This window comes from Acomys russatus, chromosome 13, assembly GCF_903995435.1.
Source record: "Acomys russatus chromosome 13, mAcoRus1.1, whole genome shotgun sequence".
NCBI classification, from domain to species: Eukaryota; Metazoa; Chordata; class Mammalia; order Rodentia; family Muridae; genus Acomys; species Acomys russatus.
This window is the reverse complement of record NC_067149.1, coordinates 41,176,164-41,196,996: the sequence shown is the minus strand read 5'-3', so window position 1 is coordinate 41,196,996 and position 20,833 is coordinate 41,176,164. Positions and strand designations below refer to the sequence as shown.

Sequence of the window (20,833 nt, the reverse complement as noted above, 5' to 3'; positions counted from 1 at the left end):
GACCACAGCACAAGATCACCTGTTTCTAGAATAACTGAGCAGCAGAAATGTAGGAGTAGAGGGACAATCATCCAAGTTCTTCCTCCTTTGGGGCCTGAAAAACCAGAGTCCTAAGACTAGCTGGCAACTGCATAGCTGCCCAGGGGCTCTGACCCTCAAAGGAGGGCCAGCCTTGGCCTCAGAGCAGCCTCCCACCCCTATGCATCGTTCTCTGGAGTGGACACTGAGCACCTGCCTACAACGTCCTTGACTCCAGAGACACAGTGGAAGAGGCAGATCAGTCCCCACCCACAGGACATAGGTGCCTCAGGGAAAGATGGACTAGTGCAAGAACAAGGGCGTGGTGGGAGTGTTAAGGGGATGCACCGAGAAGTTGGAGGCAAGAACTGGTCCCTCCAAGAAGCAGAATTAGGGCAGATATACCAGTACCAAAGGTATCTGTGCCCTAAATCCAAAGACTCTTGAATAAGGTGTCCTACGAGACCAAAAAGACTGTCCCGAGGGGACTAGTTAAAAATGTACAGGGAAATCCCAGGACTGAGGAGGCAGAGGCAGGCAGATCTCTGTAATTTGGGGGCCAGCCTGGTCTACAAAGTGAGTCCAGGACAGCTAAGGCTACACAGAGAAACCCTGTCTCGGGAGAGAAAAAAAATGTAGAGGGAATGGGACCTTCCCAAACTGCCTAAATCAACCCTGTCATTACTGGAGTCCTTCTAAAAGGAGGGCAAAGAGCTGGGTATAATGGCTTTTGAGACCCTGTAGCGGGAGGAAGAGAGTAAAAAAAAAACATGGAGGCAGAGAAAAACAGGTCAGAGAAGTCTGAAGATTCTATGCTGCTAGCTTTGAAGATGGAGGGAGGGGCCAAAGGCCAAGGGTCCCTCTATGTGGGTCAGAAGTCTGTGCTATTTGAAACAGACACTCAGTTTGTGGTTATTTGGTTCAGCTACATGGTATAGCTACAGGCATAGTAACATATGCCTGGCACAGGTTACAAAGCCAGGCAGGGGGAAGAGCACCTCAGGCAGGGGGAACAGCAGATGCAAAGGCTGGGAGTCCAGAGGAGGCTGGTGAGGCCGAGGCAAGGAGAGCAAGGTGAGAGGGCTAGAGCTGGCAGCCTGCTGAGAAAGCTGATATCCTCAGTCACAGTGAAGCCACAGAGGGCTGTGGGTAATTCTGCCATCTCCAGGACTTGCAAACTCACAGTTCTCAGAAAAGGGTGGATAAATGGCCAATAAGCAAGAGCCAAAAAAGAGGGACAAGGCAGACAGACAAGGTGGAGAAAGAGCAGCCCTTCTGTACGGATGCTGGGGCTGTGAGCCATGGCAGCCCCTCTGGAAAACAACTGGCAGTGTAACCCTATAACGGTGCAGTACAGAGAGCGTTCCGGACTCTCTGCCACGCTTAGGTGTACACTCAAGGCAAGTGAAAGCATGCGTCCACACTGACGCTCGGACACGAATGTCCTGCTGTGTTGTCATGACTGCCCAAGAATGAGAAGACCCCAAATGCCCATCAATGGGAAAACAGAAAAGCAAAACATGGGGCAATCCATACCATGGGGTATATGACTTGAGCATAAAAAGAAACTGGGACAGCTGGGCCGTGGTGGCGCACACCTTTAATCCCAGCACTTGGGAGGCAGAGGCAGGTGGATCTCTGAGTTCGAGGCCAGCCTGGTCTACAGAGTGAGTTCCAGGACATCGAAGACTACTCAGAGAAACCCTGACTCAAAAACACTAAGAAGAAAAGAAAAAAACTGGGGCAAGGGGTATGGCTCATTATTAGTGTAAATTCTCAGCATGTGAGGATTTTCAGCACTGGGGGGAAGGCGGGTTGTGGGAGAGGATAGGAGAGTAAATGAGAGAAATGGGAGGGGTGGAAGAGAGGCATGAGGGAGGGGACAGAAGGAAGGTGACTAGGAACTCTTTAAGACTTGCTGAAGGATGAAGCCAATCGTACAGGGCGACACACACACTGGACAGTCCCACTCACATAAAATGCTACACCACAAAACGCTGAGTGAGGGGGCAAAGGCGGAGTGCTGAGGAGACTGCGGGGTCCGTTTTGGAGTAATAAAAGTAAACTCACAATGCTGTGAATGTTCTAGATCACCGAGGTGCTCTTTAAATGTGTGAATTATACAATGCTTGATGCTGGGTTTGTTTGCTTGTTTTATCAGTTGCTTGCTTGGTTCTTGGCTTCTTGAGACCAACCCTCACGTAGCCCAGGCTGGACTGGAACTCAGTGCTGATCTTCCTACCTCTACTTCCTAAGTTCTGGGACTACACATCTGTGCTACCATAACAGGCTCTTTGTCCAGTTGGTTCTCTTCCTTACATGGGCTCCAGGGATTGAACTCGGGTGCCTTTACCCATTGAGCAATCTTGCCAGCCTCCAGGAATGTAAACAGTTTAATTAAATATGTATACATTATTGAAGTCAGGCATGGTAGCATACACCTGTAATACCAGCACTCAAGAGGCATCGATAGGAAGACCAGAAAGTCAAGATCATTTTTTTTTTTTAGCTAGGTAATGAGTTCGAGGCCAGCATGGACTACATGAGACCCCTGTCTAAAAAAGAAAAGAAAATATTAACAACAATGGAACATACATACACATGTATTAATTTAAGAAATTATATAGTTGTAATCCCAGCACTCGGAGTGGGGGTAGGGCGCTGAGGCAGGTGGATCACTGTGAGTTCGAGGCCAGCCTGGTCTACAAAGCAAATCCAGGACAGCCAAGATAACACAGAGAAACCCTGTCTCAAAAAACTAAAAAAGACAAAGAAAGAAATGATATAACTCAGTGGCAGAATGACTGCCTGCCACGCACAAGGCCTTCGGTTCAATTTCCAGCACCACGAAAATAAAATAAAGTCTATAACAAGCACACACAAATTATTGCCATGCAGTGGTGGCCTTTAATCCCAGCACTTAGAAGGCGGAGGCAGGTGGATCTCTGAGTTTGAGGCCAGCCTGGTCTACAGAGTGAGTTCCAGGACAGCCAGGGCTACACAGAGAAACTCTGTTTTAAAAGATGAAAGAAGAGAGAGAGAGAGAGAGAGAGAGAGAGAGAGAGAGAGAGAGATATGAAGCGACAACAGTTAAAACAGAAACAGAGCACATCACCAACAGGATGGGGGTGCGGCTGCAGCTCACTGGGTTCCTTCCCCAGAACTATATACACCAAGCCTGTAATCCCAGTATTCCAAAGTGGAAGTGAGGGCATCTTGGCTACATAGCAAGCGCCAGGCTAGCCTGGGCTACAGGTGTCCTTGCCACTACCACCACCCCCTAAAGAAAAGAAAGAAAAGAAAAGAAAAAAAAAGATACTAAGGCACTATGGTTCAAATCTACACTCCCACATGCAGCAGGCTGATAGGAACATGACAAACTCCAATACAACCTAGGCTACATGAGGAAACCATGTCCCAAAAGACCAAAAAATCACCTGGGATATGGTTCAGTGTGATTGATTGCCTAGCAAGCGCAAGGACCTAAGATCAGTTCCCTCACTGCAAAAGAGAAACAGCCACGAACGGTGGCGCACACCTTTAATCCCAGCACTTGGAAGGCAGAAGCAGGTGGATCTCTGTGAGTTCCAGGCCAGCCTGGCCTACATAGCAAGTTCCAGGGCAGCCAAAGCTACCTAGTGTGACCCTGCCTCAAAATAAGAAAGAATAGAAAATAAGCCACAAAATGGCAACAAGGTAGGGAAGGGACATTCCTGACACTACTTTTATCTTTATAACCGTATAAAGAGTCTACAATTGTCACCTGCAGTTTACAAGTTAAGCCAAGTTTCAGGGAAGTTAGGAGAGCGATGAGACAGGAACACAGCTTGGGCAAGAGAGCAACTGCGCAGGCAGCCTGTCCTTAGACGCCACAGCTCCACAAGCAAGACAGCCCAAATGGCCCCAGTGGGAGTGGACCAGGAGCCTGGGTTCAAACACCCACCCTTCCACTTAGCTTGCCTAGGCTATGGACAAGTTAGTTCACAGGCAACGAGGTCAGTCTAGAAAATAAAGCAAAGCAGCAAAGGCATCCCCACCCACCCACCCTCACCCCGGGCCTCAGGTAACACGGGTGGGCGCGTCTGATCGCGGGACCCGGCCGAGAGTAGGCAGTGTCACACTCACCGAACTGCATCCAGTCCCACTCGCTGAGAGTGTCGATGTTGCGGCACAGGTCGTCCAGCACCCAGGACGGCAGCTGGTAGATGTAGCAAGCCATGGCGGGACGGCTCGGTGAGTGAACTGAAGGCAAAGGGCCGCGGCTTCCTTAGCGAGGGGCGGTGCTGCGCTTGGCCACACTGGGCAAGCGAGCGAGCGCCCCCGAGCGGCCAAGCGCGGCAGCACGCTTCACCCAGCTCATGCCTGAGAGAGGGCAAGCCACCGCCTCCTCGTGGTTGAATTCGGTAGCACATGCCACCCAACCCCTGGACCAATGCCAGGAATGGACTCCAAGGCCATGCAAGAGGCACATTATTACCCAGAGTTCCAAGGCAGTCCTTGAGGCTGGCTAACTTGAACTCCACGGCCACGTGGAATGCATTCATCTAACAGGTGTTGGTGAGACATAAGGGGAGAAAACCTAGGGGTTTTGCCTTCAGTGTGGGGAAAAGGAATGAATTAGACAATATGGGAAACAATTTAGAAGTGTGCTAGGCATGCTGTCACACACTGGTCATCTCGGGTGGCTGAGGCTGGAGGATTGTCAAAAGTTTGAAGCCAGTCTGGTTACACGCACTGGGCACCTGCCACAGGGCAGGCCAATTGGACTACAAAGTGAGTCTCTCTCTCTCTCTCTCTCTCTCTCTCTCTCTCTCTCTCTCTCTCTCTCTCTCTCTCTCTGTGTGTGTGTGTCTCTCTCTGTCTCTCTTTCTCTCTCTGTGTCTCTCTGTGTCTCTCTCTGTCTGTCTCTCTGTCTGTCTCTCTCTCTCTCTCTCTCTCTCTCTCTCTCTCTCTCTCTCTCTCTCTCTCTCTCTCTCTCTCTCTCTCTCTCCAAGTGGATCTCCAGTTGGAGGCCAGCCTGGTCTACAAAGTGATTCCAGGAAAGCCAAGGCTACCGAGAAATCCTGTCTCAAAAAATAAATAAATAAATAAATAAATAAAAAGAAAGAAAGAAAGATGTAAAGTGGGCAGTGGTGGCGAACACTATTAATCTCAGCACTCCAGGATCTGAATTGGAGGCCAGCCTGGTCTACAGAATGAGTTCCAGGACAGCCAGGGCTACACAGAGAAACCCTATCTTGAAACACCCCCACCCCCAAAAAGGTGGCTCTGAAGAAGTCGCTCAGTGGTTAAGAGCCCTTACTGCTTTTGAAAAGCAGTTCCTAGCACCTACATGGCAGCTCACAATCATCCCTATTTCCAATTCCAAGGGGGCTGATGCCCTCTTCTGACATCCTTGGCGACCAGACTTGCACATGGTACATAGACATATGTGTAGTCAAAACACTTTTACACGCAAAATAAAATAAATATAAAACTTAAAGAAGTTAATGTTAGCTGGGTGGTGGTGGCTGTCTTGAAACAAACAAACTTAAAATTTAAAAACTAAACTTTTAATTTGTTTTTTGTTTTTTTGTTTTGTTTTTGTTTTTCAAGACAGAGTTACCCTGTGTAGCCCTGGCTATCCTGGAACTCATTCTGTAGACCAGGCTGGCCTCGAACTCTCAGAGCTCCATCTGCCTCTGCCTCCCCAGTGCTGGGATGAAAGCCACGTGCCGCCATTTCAGTCTTTAGCTCATTGTTCTGAACTTTATTGCTCTACCTTGACCGGAATCAAGGCCACGCTCTCGGCACGCTAGGCAAGCATTCTATTGCTCTGCTTATCTTCCTAGGTTCCTAAGACTGGAGTTTGTGGAGCAGAAGTGAGCCTATCTAACAGTGTGATGGTCTAACCTGCTACCCTCCAGGAAGATCGTGTCTGCATGCTCTCCAGTCTGTCAGGCACGATGACCTTGGATCCTCTTCACAGCCTGCTCAGCACAGCACGTTTTTACTTTCCTGAGTCAGGTAAAAGTTTATGGACCAGTATACATGTGGCTTGTGATCACAGGGCTCACAGCTCACCAGTATTTATTTGTTTTAAATATTTATTTATTTATACAGTATTCAGCCTGTATGTGAGCAGAGGGCATCAGATGGCTATAGGCCACCATGTGGTTGCTGGGAACTGAACTCAGGACCTTTAGGAAGAACAGCTAGTGTTCTTAACCTCTGAGCCATCTCTCCAGCCCAAGCTCACCAGTGTTTATACAAGCAAAACACGGGGCTAGAGCGATGGCTCAGCAGCTAAGAGCACTGGCTGCTCTTCCAAAGGACCCAGGTTCAAATCCTAGCACCCACGTGGCAGCTCATAACTGTCTGTAATCCCAGTTCCAGGGAATCTGATATCTTCACGCAGACATACATGGAGGCAGAATGCCAATGTTAATAAAATAATAATAATAATAATAATACAATAATAAACAAGCCAGGCATTGGTGGTGTATGCCTTTAATCCCAGCACTCCTGAGGCAGAGATAGGTGAGCCTGGTCTACAGAGGGAGTTCCAGAACAGCCAGGGCTACACTGAGAAACCATGTCTTGAAAAACAGAAACAAAAAACAAAACAAACCCTGATACTTAAAGGTTAACCCAAAACTCAAAAAAACTGGGCAATGTTTAAAGTTGAAAAGAATAAAAATTGGAATCAGCAGCATGCATGATGGAACACACCAGTAGTCCCCAGGTGCATATCCTGAGACAGGAGGATTGAAAATTTGGGGCCGTCTGGGAAACTTGGCAATGTCTCAAAATGAAGTAAAATAGGGCTAAGACTGTAGTGCATGTGTCAAGTTAACACTTGCCTAACATGACCGAGACCAACACGCACACACACATACGCACGCACGCACGCACTGTGTGACTTCTCTTTTAACACCCATTATCAGTAGTTTAGCAGAGAAAAATGCCTGCCTCAGAGCCTGACCACCTGAGCTCAATCCTTGGAACTCACATAGTGGAAGGACAGAGTTAACTCCTAAAAGTCGTCTGATTCTACACGCCCTCTGACACACACACACACACACACACACACACACACACACACACACACACACACACACAGACTTGCAAATAAGTAAATGTAACAAAAACCATTTTAAAAACCACCTTCAAGAACCAGAGACATGCTGGGCAGTGGTGGCGCATGCCTTTAATCCCAGCACTTGGAAGGCAGAGGCAGGCGGATCCCTCTGAGTTCGAGGCCAGTCTGGTCTACAAAGCGAGTCCAGGATAGTCAAGGCTACACAGAGAAACCCTGTCTCGAAAAAGCATTAAAAAAAAAAAGAAGAACAAGGGGCATGGCCCAGCAGGTGAAGGGGACTGCTGCCATAGCTGATGACTGGAGTTCCATGCCCAGGACCCACATGGTGGAGGAAACCCAACTCCCAAATGTTGTCCTCTGACCTCATGCACACTGTGGCACAGGCATGCATGCCTCCACCCCCACAGATGCACGTGCACACACACACACACACACACATACAAACACGAACAAATAATAAACATTTGTTATTTATTTATTGAGACTCAGTCTCACTGTGCTGCTGGAATTAAGTAGACCAAGCTGGTCTTGAAGTCACAGAGATTAAAAGCGTGTGCCACCATGCTCAACTAAATGCATGTAATTTTTAGAGGTTTTATTTATGTTATACATACAAATGTTTCACCTGCATATATGTCTATGCACTTCCTGGCATGCCTGTTACTCGTGGAGATCTAAAGAGAGCATTAGAGTCCTTGGAGCCGAAGCTAAGGCAGCTATGGGTGGTTGTGAGTTGCTGTGTGGGTGCTGGGATTCAAACAGGGCAGGGGCTGAAGCACAGGTCACAGCGCAGTGATGCTACCAGTGTGCTCAGCCTGCTTCATTACAGTGCTGAGGACCAGCGGCCCTGGGCTGGCTGGCACTGTCCACGATGGGCATGGCCCTCTCAAATCAATCATCAAGCAAAAAAAAAAAAAAAAAAAAAAAATTGCCGGGCGTGGTGGCACATGCCTTTAATCCCAGCACTCGGGAGGCAGAGGTGGGCGGATCGCTGTGAGTTCGAGGCCTGCCTGGTCTACAAAGTGAGTCCAGGATGGCCAAGGCTACACAGAGAAACCCTGTCTCAGGGGGAAAAAAAAAAAGGCCCTGCAGACATTTTCTCAACTAAGACTCCTTTTTCCCAGATGACCTTACCTTTGTGTCAAGTTGACAAAAACAAAAACAAAACAAACCCAAAACACTAGCCAGCGTTATCTCCTGACAAACTATCAGGTGTGTGTGGTGAGGGCAGAGGCAGGCAAGTAGTGGAGGCCAGTTCAGGGATAACACTAGAGTTTTAGCCAGGCCAGGGACCAGCACTAAAATAGACCGAGGAGCTGTGTGTGTGTGTGTGTGTGTGTGTGTGTGTGTGTGTGTGTGTGTGTGTGTGTGTGTGTGTGTGTGTGTGTGTTGCTGGGGATCAAAGCCAGGGCCTCTGACATGACAGACAAGTGCTCCCCCACTGAGACACACACCTTTTTCATGTCTCTCTCGTGCACACACAGTGCCGTTTTGTCAGTGTTATCTTACTTTTTTTTCCCTTTTGGTTGTTTCATGGGTTAAAAATCTGTTCTCTTTGTTTTGTCGAAACAGGGTTTCTCTGTGTCACCCTGGCTGTCCTAGAACTTGCTCTGTGGACCAGGCGGACTGGTTTGAGCACTATGAAAGGAGAGTGAGAGGAACAGCCTGGTGGGAGTAGCCTGTCCTGCCACCTGAGGCCATGGTGAGATCCCTGTCTGTGCTGCTGCTGAGGGCCAATGTCTGGCTCTGTGGCCAAGCAGCAGCAATGGTCTGTGTCAGTGTCTGTGGCTCATATTACCATCAAAGGTCACGCAGACACCCCTGGTCTAGGTTGCTACCTGGACTATGTTGACGTCCCACAGCTGTACAGAGCTGTCCCTGCACCTCACTGGCTGTGGCACTCAGAGTGGGCCCTGCACCACACCTGGGCAAGAAGTAGAGCTGGCTCCAAGAGTGTGAGCACAGGACAGCTGGACCCACCACTCATCTGCCTCAAGATGGTATGGGTGAGGGAGATCCATCCCACCTTCCTGCGGGGGACAGGAGAGCTAGTCCAGCCCCCGGGCAGCTGCAGCACTTAGGAGAGCAGGCCCTACACCTTGCTTGGACAGCACAGAAGAGCTGGCTCTGGTGTAGTGGGTGTAGGTGAGCTGACCCTGAGGGGATGAGAGCCAGAGAGTTGATCTTGCCCCTTGCAGGCTGTGGTACTGGGTCAGCTGGCCCAGGCAGTGCTGGAGGGCTAGCCCTGGTGGTGTGGGAGAGCTGGTGAGCTAATCAATTCAGGTACCACCCAGGCCCAGATCCAGGGCTTTAAGTTGGCCCACCCCAACACCTGCTCCATCTACGAACTGTTGAAGGACATGAAGGGGCCAGTCCTGCAGATCCAAAGCTGCAGGATGTCCTTTACAGAACCCAGGGCAACAACAGGATATCTGAAGAGTCCTGGTGAGGTCCAGTTTTGATAGTGTGGCAGAGACCAGAGGTCTTGAGCCAGACCAATGACTCGTTGCAATGAACATTTCAAGTAAAGCTGTATGGACGAAAGGGTGTACAGTGGCACACACTGTGACACACTACATACGCCACGAGACAGTTTTGTTGTTTTCTTTTGGGGGGTAAGGTTGAAAAGGCAGAGGGCAGACACGAAGGGTGCGTGATGTGAAATGCACAAAGAATCCATAAAAAATGAGATTATGTGTGTGTGTGTGGGGGGGGGGGGTGGTATGTGCATTAAGACTGCAGGTGACCTTGGAGGCCAGAGACGTATGAAATCACCTGGAGCTAAAGTTACAGATGGCTGTGAGCCACTGACTTGGGTGTTGAGAACCAAACTTGGGGCTCCTGAAAGAGCAAGTGCTCTTATCTGCGGAGTCTTCACTGCAGCCCAGTTGTTCTCTGAGACAAGGTCTTTAATAGCTCAGGTTGGCCTGGAACTTAATATGTCATGGAGGATGATCTGTCCCTCCTGATCCAAATATCTCCACTTCAGAGTTCTGGTCACACCTACCTCAATATTTCAACGCCACTTTCCTTAGTGTTTAAATGCTTTTACAGACACAATTTTTATAAGGAAAACAAAGCTGGAAGAGATAATTTTAAGCTTTGTTTTGTTTTTCGATACAGGGTTTCTCTGTGCACCCTTGGCTATCCTGCACTTGCTTTGTAGACCAGGCTGGCCCCAAACTCAGAGATCCACCTGCCTCTCACCCCGCAAAGTGCTGGGATTACAGATGTATGTGCTACTGTGTCTGGCTGAAGAAACAATTTTAAATTAAAGAAAAAACAAAACAAAACAAAAACGACAACGACAATGACAACAAGACCAAAAAACTAAGGCCGCAAAATGAAACTGAGGCCTTGTTTCCTGCCCCACCATCCCACACCACTGAGCAAACACTGAAACTCCCACAGGAAGAGCCCTGTTAAAAGGAACACAAAACACCTGTTTCTTTCACTTAGCACCATTTATTGTACTAAAGGTAAGGTTTTTCAGAAAACTCAAAGTAGAAAACAAAGTCTGAAGAACACACTTACAGGATAACCAAGGGAGTGCACACGGGACTCATGTCATAGGTCTCCATTTTCTGGACAGCACAGAGAGCAGTATTAAAATGTCCAGTTTAATTAGACAAATATAAGATCTTTTTGAAACAGAAATAAGTTTAAGAAATAAAACCAATGTTGCAATACTTGGGCACCTGCGGACTCCCCTCACTCACACAGGTACCCTCTACCCTGGCATGTGGTCACTTCACTCATGGAATGCTGCAGACTAAGGAATGCCCTGAAAGGGTGGTGGGAAATGTCAGTATTTAGTTCAGTCGTTTGGCTGATCTTGAAGCACCAGGCTGCACTCCAGGAGCCCAGGATGTGGACAAACACTCCCAGCAGTCACCCTCAAAAGCAGAGCACAGCATACTGGGATTTATGCAGTGCTCATAGTAACACAGGAAAGTTAAGTTACAAAGTTAGATGAAGACCAGGCAATGCTGGTGCACGCCTTTAATTCCAAAACTCTAGAGGCAGAGGCCGGAGTGTCTCTGAGTCTGAGGCCAACTGGTCTAGACAACAAGTTCCAGGACAGCCAGGGTTACACAGACAAACCCTGTCTCAAACCATGCTCTCCCCCAAAACAAGAAAGAGGGGGGGGGAAGCCAATTAAGTTCAATGAAAATCCTGATACAAAACTGTACGTTCCCAAGATCTCAGCTACCACAAACTGCTTCAACCAAAGCATGCCCCACAAAGAACAAGCAGGTACAGTGGTTACACGAAGTCGAGTGCACGAGAGCCTCTCTTCTGCCTTTCAGTTGACTGTCTTTTCTGGTGTGTGCTACCATACCAGGATCCTCTAATTTTTCTCTATTAGGGGAATTAAAAACAAACAAACAAACAAACAAACAGTTTACAAAATGTCTGACAGAAGTAATGAATATGAACATTTGACTATGTAAGACAGGCTGTGACCATCCATAAAACTACTACTACATGTCTGGAATGTTCTGTGACCCACTGTTTGTAGTGTGTGGCTGAGTGGAGCTTCAACACCCCACCCCGAGTCAAAGGGTACTCAGGCCTGACCAAAAAAAAAGAAAAGAGAAGAAAAAGAAAAAAAGGCGGAGCCCAAGTGGAATGCCAGAGGCTGACAGGAACAGACATTCTCACTCCTGTCCACAGCTTCCTCAAAGGTAAGAGCTCTGCAAACCCAAAATTAAACACGAGGACTGCTCTTTTTTACTGTCTGTAAATGTCAAAAAGAGTCCTGCCAGAGTGGATCAGGAAGCTGCACTAACTCCAGTTCCAGGCAAGGCAGGGATACAGTATGTGACCTTGTGTCACAATAAGAAAAGCGAGAGCAGAGCAGGCTGTGGGGCACACATGTGCTCCCAACACTGGGGCAGGGGACACAGGAGGATCAGGAATTCAAGTGACTAAGGATAGTCTGGGCTACATGAAACAGTCTCAAAAATAAAAAATAGTATAAAATAAACAAACAAAAATTAAAAAGTGCTGAGACATGGAAAATCAGAAAAAGTTCTCTCTAAACACAGAGCACTAGGCTGTCTCTTTACTCACACGCTTAAGGCTTCCTCAGACAGAGAGGCAGACCCTCAGGCTCTCCCACCCAGCACACTGGAGACTGAAGACTCCTGACGCATCAGGCACTGGGCTCTGCAGGCCGGCTGGCCCAGCCTTGGGCCTTCCCAGGCGGGAGGCGGGCGCCCTCTGTTCAAATGCTGCTGCACTCTCCAAATTAAAGGACACACTGCAACCCCCACTGAAGAGCTTACACAAACACCCTACACTGAACTTCCAGACTTAGCAGGAAGCAAACTGAAACCCTTCCTCGGATGAGCGCTTCTAGAAAGGGCAACTTCGGTGGCACTTTGCATGTTTATCCTTAAGCACCACAAAGCCCGGTGACATTAGTTAAACCTTCTTTTTATGTAATGGAGTATGTTTTACTCCAAGAGTGAGACATTTTAAAACTGAAAGCAAGTGACCTGTCCTATGTGTCAATCAAGACTGAGAACCATCAAGGCTGAAATTCAGGACCGCTAATCTCAATGGACTCCTTCAGGCTCCTCTCCCAGGGGCTGATTTTCAAGGTGCTCTCGGGTCAGCCGCCGTATGTCCTTCTGCACATTTGGGTGGTCTTCCAAATCTTCATAGAGCGACCTGACAATGTCCAGCCTCCTGTAGTTCTCAGGCTTGACCAGGCTTCGCACAACCTGAAGGCACCGCTCTTTCAGCGTGTACACTGCAGGAGAAGGAAAGGAAGCCCTCAGAGGCAGACTCGGTCACATGCGGAGCCAGACACCACCACCAACAATAATCACAGTACCTGCGGATTCTCACTTTAGGGTAAGATAAAAGTGGAGCCTGCAATAGTGCACTTCAGCAGGTCTCACTGTGGAGCACACGTGATAATGCACTTCAGCAGGTCTCACTGTGGGGCACACGCAATAGTGCACTTCAGCAGGTCTCACTGTGGAGCACACGTGATAGTGCACTTCAGCAGGTCTCACTGTGGAGCACACGTGATAGTGCACTTCAGCAGGTCTCACTGTGGGGCACATGCGATAATGTCACTTCAGCAGGTCTCACTGTGGGGCACATGTGATAGTGCACTTCAGCAGGTCTTACTGTGGGGCACATGCGATAATGTCACTTCAGCAGGTCTCACTGTGGGGCACATGTGATAGTGTCACTTCAGCAGGTCTCACTGTGGAGCACATGTGATAGTGTCACTTCAGCAGGTCTCACTGTGCTCATATCTGGTTCATGAAAGTGGCCTGGGCTATTTTTTCAACTTCAAATGTGAACACACCTTCAGATGGTAACTTAAGGAAGCCCAGCAATGTCTGTTTGGGAGAGAGTATCACAAGGCAACAGATAACCAAAACACTGTGCACCTGGACAGAGGGTAAGCACTGCTATTTGAACTCCCTGAGAGCTGGGCATGGTGGGTTATCCATGTAACCACAGCATTATGAAGGCTGAGGCAAGGCCTCTAAAGTGAAGGATAGCCTGGCCCTACATAAGCAAGTTCCAGGTGAACCAGGGCAACAAAGTAAGACTTTATCTCAAATAAACTAAAATAAACAACAAAAAATACATCAGGCACAATGGTGTAAGTGTATAGTCCTAGCACTTAGGAGACAGAGACAGGAAAAAATGCTGGAGTTTGGTCTACACACGAGTTCTAGCTCTGCCAGAGCTGCAGAACAAAATCTTTCTCAATAAAACAAAACAGACCAAGCACAAACCTTTAATCTTAGCACTCAGAGGGCAGACACAGGCAGATCTCTTGAAGTAAGTACCAGGACCGCTGCAGCTACACAGTGAGATAGTGTCTCAGGAAAAAAGATAAAGCGATGGGGGTGGGAAGAGACTGTGTAGCTGTCCTGTAGGTCCACCTGCCTCTGCCTCCCAAGTGCTGGGATTAAGGGCGTGGCCAACAGAAGCATTCTTTTTACTTTCCATTTAGAGACAGGGTCTCAGAAAGTTGCTCAGACTGGCCTTAAATTTGCTCTGTAGTCTAGTTTTGACCTTGTGATTCTCCTGCCCCAGCCTCCTGAGTAACTGGGCTCACAGGGCTGAGCTACCAGGCTCAGCTTCATGCTGTCCTACTCTCCTTTGTTCTTGGATTCCTGGGCACCAGTCTGCTACAAGACCAAAGTCCTGCAAGAGATGCCTTGGCTTAGCCAACTTCTTAGAAGCCTGAAGTGCTTTTGAGACACATGTTTGTTCAACACAGGACAGAGAAATGGATACTTCCATTTCATTTATGGTAGAGGCTAACACTCATTATCTTGTTCAAAGACTGGGCCAGTGTGTGCCTCCGGCCTATAGTCTCAGTGCTTGAGAAGCTGAGGCAGGAAGACGTCTCTAATCATCAAGGTCAGTGCGGGCTACTCAGTTCCAGGGCAACCTGGGTTAGAAAGCTAGATCCTACTTCAAAGGAAAAGGAAAAATGTAAGATTGGTTATCAACCTGGCAATGTGATGTTGGCAAAAATAGGCTGTCCATCAACGTTGAGGGATGGCACAAACAGTTCCGTTTGGTTAACCAGAAGTCCATCGTGGGTCCCCGCATCCCGGAAGAGCCAAAGATGACCTGTCAATGCAAACAGAGGATGTCAAGAAGCCACACAGGTCTGGGTAAGGCACCTGTTGTTACCTCAAGCCACAGGAGACACTTGCCTCTCACTCCGCTTGCTGTCATAAGAAAGCCCTTCCACAAGGGGAACAGACAACAGCACTCCTCACAAAGGATCCCTTAGACAGAGAAAGCAGGGCAGGAAGTGGGAAGGGGCTGAGTAAGAAGAGCAGGAAAGATCCTTGTGGGGGTAACAGAAAAGTTCTCCTCTTTAATTTCACCCAGGTATTGCTGCAACTGCCCCAAACCCTCAAAGCCCAGAGGTCTCTGCGCCTTAAAGATTATACCTTTATTTTAAAAAAGAGGGGACAGAGCCGGGCATGGTGGCGTACGCCTTTAATCCCAACACAGGCAGAGGCAGGCGAATCACTGTGAGTTCAAGGCCAGCCTGGTCTACAAAGTCAGTCTAGGACAGTCAAGGAAAGGAGGCAAACCCCAGAGATAAGACAGTTTTGGGGAAAAGTACCTCAGAATACTGCAACCTTTCATGGGACATGAACTTACTTGAAGACTTAGTGGGTGTCTTGTGATATTGGGGACTGAACCCCAGGCCTCCCACCTACTAGCAGGTGCCACAGTTCTAACTAGAAGCCCAGCTCAAAACTGATAAAGACCTTTTAGGACAGGGTCTTACTATGTAGGCTCAGGCTGGACTCAAACTCATGGTTTGAGACTACCTCAGCCTCATAAATACTGGCATTAGCCTGGCATGGTGTCTCATGCCTTTAATCCCAGCACTCGGGAGGCAGAGGCAGGCAGATCACTGTGAGTTCAAGGCCAGCCTGGTCTACAAAGTGAGTCTAGGACAGCCAAGGCTACACAGAGAAACTCTGTCTTGAAAAAAACAAAAAACAAAAACAAACAAACAAACAAAATAAATAAACACTGGCATTATAGGCATGTGTCACCATGCTTGTCTTAATGCTTTTAACATATAAAACTAGGCACAGGACTAGAAATACTGCACAATAGTGGAATGCTTGCCCCGCATGAGTGAGGGCCTAGGTTCAATTCCCAGTAGTCACCAATCCCAAATAAATTTTTAAAAAGTAAAAAATCAGGCACAGATAAATCTTAGAGAATACAAAATTGATACAAGTTTCTAGTAAACGACAGAAATTTTGACTTCTGCTGTGTTCTTCCTCATCAAACATTAAAAGTTTGGTATAAAAGACAGACTGCAACCAGGCAGTAGTGGCTTTAATCCCAGCGTTTAGGGGAGACAGAGGCCGGCAGAAAAACAAAAACAAAACAACAGCAACAACAAAAACCAGACTGCTGCATGCTGAGGCCTTCTTTCATGCAAGCAAGCAAACAAATTAACTAGAGAGACAGTGGCTCATCACTTAAGAACATTTGCTCTCAAGAGGGCCCAAGTTTGTTTCTCCCGCCCCCCCCCCCCCACAGGGTTTCTTTGTATAGCAGTGGCTGTCCTGGACTCACTTTGTAGACCAGGCTAGCCTGGAACTCACAGGGATCCACCTGCCTCTGCCTCCTGAGTGCTGGGATTAAAGGCGTGTGCCACCACCGCCTAACCCAAGTTTGTTTCTAACAACCCTTTGTAATTGCAGTTTCTAGCAATCAGAGCCCCTCATCTGGCCTCCATAGGTACTTCATACATATGGTACAGATATACCCTCAAGCAAAACGCCCTTACACACAGGGGGAAAAAAAGACAGGGACAGAGCATTTGCTTGCCTGGCATGTAAAAAGCCTGGGCTTCCATCACTAGCACTGAAAGAAATGCCACAAAAACATAAGACAGTTCAGTTCTCCTCTCTATATCAAAAAAATAATAATCTGTGAAGCGTTAGTTTATTTCATCTTATTGTTTTTATTAAGTCAGAGTATGATGTGGCCCAGCCTGGTCTGAACTCCTGAGCATCATATCTCCATCCTTTTCTCCAAGTTAGTACAAGTGTGTAACAAGTGTGTAACACCATGCCTGACCTGCAGAACGAGCTCATCAAATGTACCACCAGGAGAAAAGTTCTATCAAGATCCTCCCTGAATGGTTATGGAAAGTGAGTCTGTTCACATGTATAATCCTGGGACACCGGAGGCTGAGGCAAGAGGACTACCCCAGTTTGTTTGTTTGTTTGTTTGTTTGTTTGTGTCTTAGTCAATGTTCTAGTGCCGTGACGAGACATCAAGGCCATGACAACTCTTATAAAAGAAGGCATTTAACTGGGGCTGGCTTACAGTTTCAGAGGTTCAGCCCATTATCGGCATGGCAGCTCCCACGCAGCAGGCAAGAGAGATGCTGGACCTGACAGGGGCTTCTGAAACCTAGAAGCCCACCCCCAGTAACATCCTTCCTCCAACAAGGCCACGCCTACCAATCCTTTCAAAGAGTGCCACTCCTTCCGTAAGCATTCAAATAGATGAGCCTATGGAAGCCATTCCTATTCAAGCCAGCACAGTTTGCGTTTCCAAGTGAGTGCAGGCTTTCAGGACATCGGATCCCAGGAGCTGGAGTTACAAGGAATTTGTGATCTGCCTGACACAGGTCCTGGGAACCAAACTCTGCAAGAGCCGTATGAGCCCGGCTCGGTGACAAAGGCCTTTACTTTAATTCCAGTACTCAGGAGGCAGAGGGAGTAGGATCTCTGAGAGGCCAGCCTGATCTACAAATTCCACACACCAGTCAGCTGTCTTTTTGTTTCAGACACATCCCAGGCTGGCCTCCAACTCACCGAAATCCTCCTGTTTCGGCCTCCTAGGTCCTGGGCCACCACATCCAGGTCTGGTTTTTTTCCGAGTGTAGCCTTGGCTATCCAGGACTCACTTTGTAAACCAGCCTGGCCTCCAACTCACAGCGATCCGTCAGCCTCTGCCTCTGCCTCCCGATTGCTGGGATTAAAGGCGTGCGCCACCACATCTGGCTAGATCTGGGTATGTTTTTCAATTATATAAACACGGCACTGTCAAACAGCCCCAATTCTCTAGGGCTAAAACCCCTTTTGTACTTTTTCTTCCACTATTTGGCAACAAACAAACCAACAGCCTGGGCCAGTCCTCTTGCCTCAGTTTTCTGAGTCCTGGGATTTTACACATGAGAGCTGCTTCCCTTGCCTTTCATAACCATCTGGACAGGACCTTGAGAGAACTTTCCTCCGCTGACCGTGGTACAGTTTATAAACTACATGGTCAGGCTTGACACAAACCTGAAATCCTCGCACTCAGCGGTGGAGACAGGAGGAGCGCGAATTCACCCCAATATTGCATACTCACTTGTTTTCGGCCAAGACTCCAGTCGGTGTAGGGAGTCCCCAACTGCAACTGTTAACTCCCTCAGCTGACTCTTATTCTACACCCTTTCTTCTGGGGAGCATGCTCCTTACCTGAACGCACCCCGACTCTGCCCATGGTTTCACCACCCCTCTGAGCCTGGCTCCTGGCGCAGCGATTATGACACCACCTGGTTCTTGTCTGTTCATGCATTTGTCTGTGCCCCTCAGGGGATGTCACCACGAAGCCAGCCAGGCTTCGGATGCAGAACCAGACAGGGAGCTGGGTATATGGCGTCCGAAAGCATTTCTCGGAGTTGATGGAGTGGGTAGGGACAAAGTGCTCTCTCTGGGTTGGAGGGAACGCGCCGCCGGGCCTGTTACGGCACCTGCGGCCTAGCGCGCGGCTCCTACCTCGGTAGCTGTGGATGCGGCGGCCGGTGCCCGGTGGCAGCGTCGGGTAGGGCTGGGGCTCGCCGTCGAAGTTGAGCCACAAGGGCAGCACGACGCGCGGGCTGCGGTTGCAGAAGATGACCTGAGAGGGCTCACGCGAGTTCACCGAGCGCAGCACCGGCCGCGGCCGCTCGGCCTCCATCTCCGCAGGGCTCGGCTCCCCGGCCACCTCCTCTAGACTACCTGCCTTCCGGGGCATTAATGGAACTCTTCGCCTCCGGATTCGCAAGCTGGACGTGGGCGACGCGTGTGTGCGTGCGTGCGTGCTTACGCGCTTCGGGGGCTGGTCTGTGGGCTCTACGCACTTTGTTCAGTCTGAAACGCGGAAATGGCCGCCTAGAGCTTTCAAGCTTGGGGGGGGGGGGGGGGGGGGGGGGGGGGCGGGGCTGCACGAAGCGGGGCGGGGCCATGGAGGCGGCTGGCGTTGTCTCCAAATATCCCACTTCCCAGACTTGGGTTTGGGGGGGGCCGGGGGGAGGGGTCTGTTCCTTCAGTTTGCTTTTTCTTAAAGCAGAGTCTCACAGTGCAGGCCTGGGACACACTATGTATACCCGGCGTGTCTTGAACTCAAAGATCTCCCTGCCTCTGACTCCTGGGTACAGCGGCTTAAAAGTTTCCTTTGTTTTTAGACAGCATTTCCCTAGCCTTGGCTGGTCTGAAATTTGCTGTACAGACCAAGCCCACTTCAAATTTAGAGTAATCCTCCTGCCTCTGTCTCCAGTGTTGGGATTACAGGCATGAGCCACGACGCATGGCCTCTCCATGTTTTTTGTTTTAATTTACTTAAATTTCATTTCTTCTCTTAAGGTCACCACGGGTTTGCCATATTTCCCCTTCCGTCTATGCTTTTTTGGGGGGGAGGAAGGAGGGGTCGAGATAGCGTTTCCTTGTGTAGCCCTGGCATTCCTGGAATTCGCTCAGTAGACCAGTCTGGCCTCGAATTCAGAGATTCGCCTGCCTCTGCCTTCCAAGTGCTGGGATAAAAGGCAAACACGACCACTGCCCGGTCCAACTATGCTATTAAAGTTTTTCTCACTGAGAAGTTTTTCTCTATTTTTGACTACAAAACTAAAAATGTCTAGCAGAGTTAAAAAGTAGAATTTTAGCCAGGCGTGGTGGTGGATGCCTTTAATCCCAGTACTCAAGAGGCAAGAAGCAGGTGGATCGCTGAGTTCAAGACCAGTTTGGTCTACAAAGCAAGTCCAGGACAGCCAATGTACACAGAGAAACCCTGTCTCAAAAAACCAAAAAAGAAAAAAAAGTAGAACTTTCCCTCATTTTCACATCTGAATTCCCAAAAAACGGTATTATAGTTTTTGTTCCTTTCAAAAGTTCTTATGCATGTGAATAGAATTTTAAAATATTTTCTTTCTCTTTTTAGACAGAGACTAATTGCATTATCTCCCACTGCCTGGAGCTCATTTAGGGACACTTCTGCCTCCACTTTCCAAGTGCTGGCATTTTAGGGATGTGTCACCATTCTGGGGTCTAGGAACTAGCACACAGCTACTAGCAATGGAAGTTCACGACCACTTAACATAAACACTCATTTATTAGGCTTTTTTTTTTTTTTTTTTTTTTTCGAGACAAGGTTTCTCTGTGTAGCCATGGCTGTCCTAGACTCACCTTGTAGACCAGGCTGGCCTCGAACTCACAGCAATCTGCCTGCTTCTGCCTCCCTGAGTACCTGGGATTAAAGGTATGGACCACCATGCCCGGCTTTTTGTTTTTAATTATTATAACTTAATTTCATGTGCATTGGTGTGAGGGTATCAGATCTCCAAACTGCCATGTGGGTGCTGGGAATTGAACCCAGGTCCTTTGGAAGAGCAGACAGTGCACTTAACCACTGAGCCATCTCTCCAGTTTTGTTTTCTCACCCTTCTGAGTTTTGTTTTGTTTTCCCCTTAAGGCAGGTTAGTTTAATTGTATAGAACACATACTTTCAAACAATACAAATTATACAATCATGGAGAACAGTGACAAAACAGAGAAGAGATAAATACTGATTATAACTTATTTCCATAACAGGTTACTTATTTCAGTAATAATCACCAGAGCTTCTCTGAGTTTTTAATTCCCCGTTTTTCAGTTAGGTTCTTTATTTTCAGCGTTGAGAAATCAACCCAGAGCTTTATGTATGTCTGAGCTGCACTGGACAGAACAAAATGAGCATTTTACAAATACCATGTTATTATTATAAACCTAGTTTCTGCATTAAGAATGTTGAAAGGTGCAGGTGGTGATGGTACACCCCTTTAATCCCAGCTCTTGGGAAGCCGAGGCAAGCGATCTGAGTTCCAGGACAGCCAAGGCTACACAGAGAAGCCCTAGTGTGGGAGCAAATGAGATAACACGGAGCAGTGTGATGGCAGTAAGAGAACGGGAA

At 48.3% G+C, this 20,833-nt stretch overlaps 2 protein-coding genes and 1 long non-coding RNA gene across 3 annotated transcripts in view; 1 reads left to right on the top strand and 2 right to left on the bottom strand.

Annotated features, from left to right (window-relative positions):
* Irak2 (interleukin 1 receptor associated kinase 2) overlaps nt 1–4,293 on the bottom strand; it is a 54,783-nt gene extending 50,490 nt beyond the window's left edge. The window contains exon 1 of the mRNA XM_051155093.1: nt 4,144–4,293. Coding sequence (XP_051011050.1) covers nt 4,144–4,237 — 94 coding nt within the window. The 5' untranslated portion in view covers nt 4,238–4,293. The remainder of the gene's footprint in view (nt 1–4,143) is intronic.
* Nucleotides 4,294–12,313: 8,020 nt separating this feature from the next.
* On the bottom strand, nt 12,314–18,691 carry Vhl (von Hippel-Lindau tumor suppressor). Its single transcript, XM_051155092.1, has 3 exons — nt 18,406–18,691; nt 14,597–14,719; nt 12,314–12,860 (listed from the first exon to the last, which is right to left on the bottom strand). Exons 1-3 carry the CDS (start codon nt 18,641–18,643, stop codon nt 12,664–12,666), a joined length of 558 nt encoding a protein of 185 aa, XP_051011049.1. The 5' UTR covers nt 18,644–18,691; the 3' UTR covers nt 12,314–12,663.
* On the top strand, nt 12,950–13,508 carry LOC127197288 (uncharacterized). Its single transcript, XR_007831641.1, has 3 exons — nt 12,950–13,043; nt 13,083–13,160; nt 13,360–13,508. It is a non-coding gene; the product is annotated as an uncharacterized LOC127197288 (long non-coding RNA).
* Nucleotides 18,692–20,833: the final 2,142 nt, after the last annotated feature.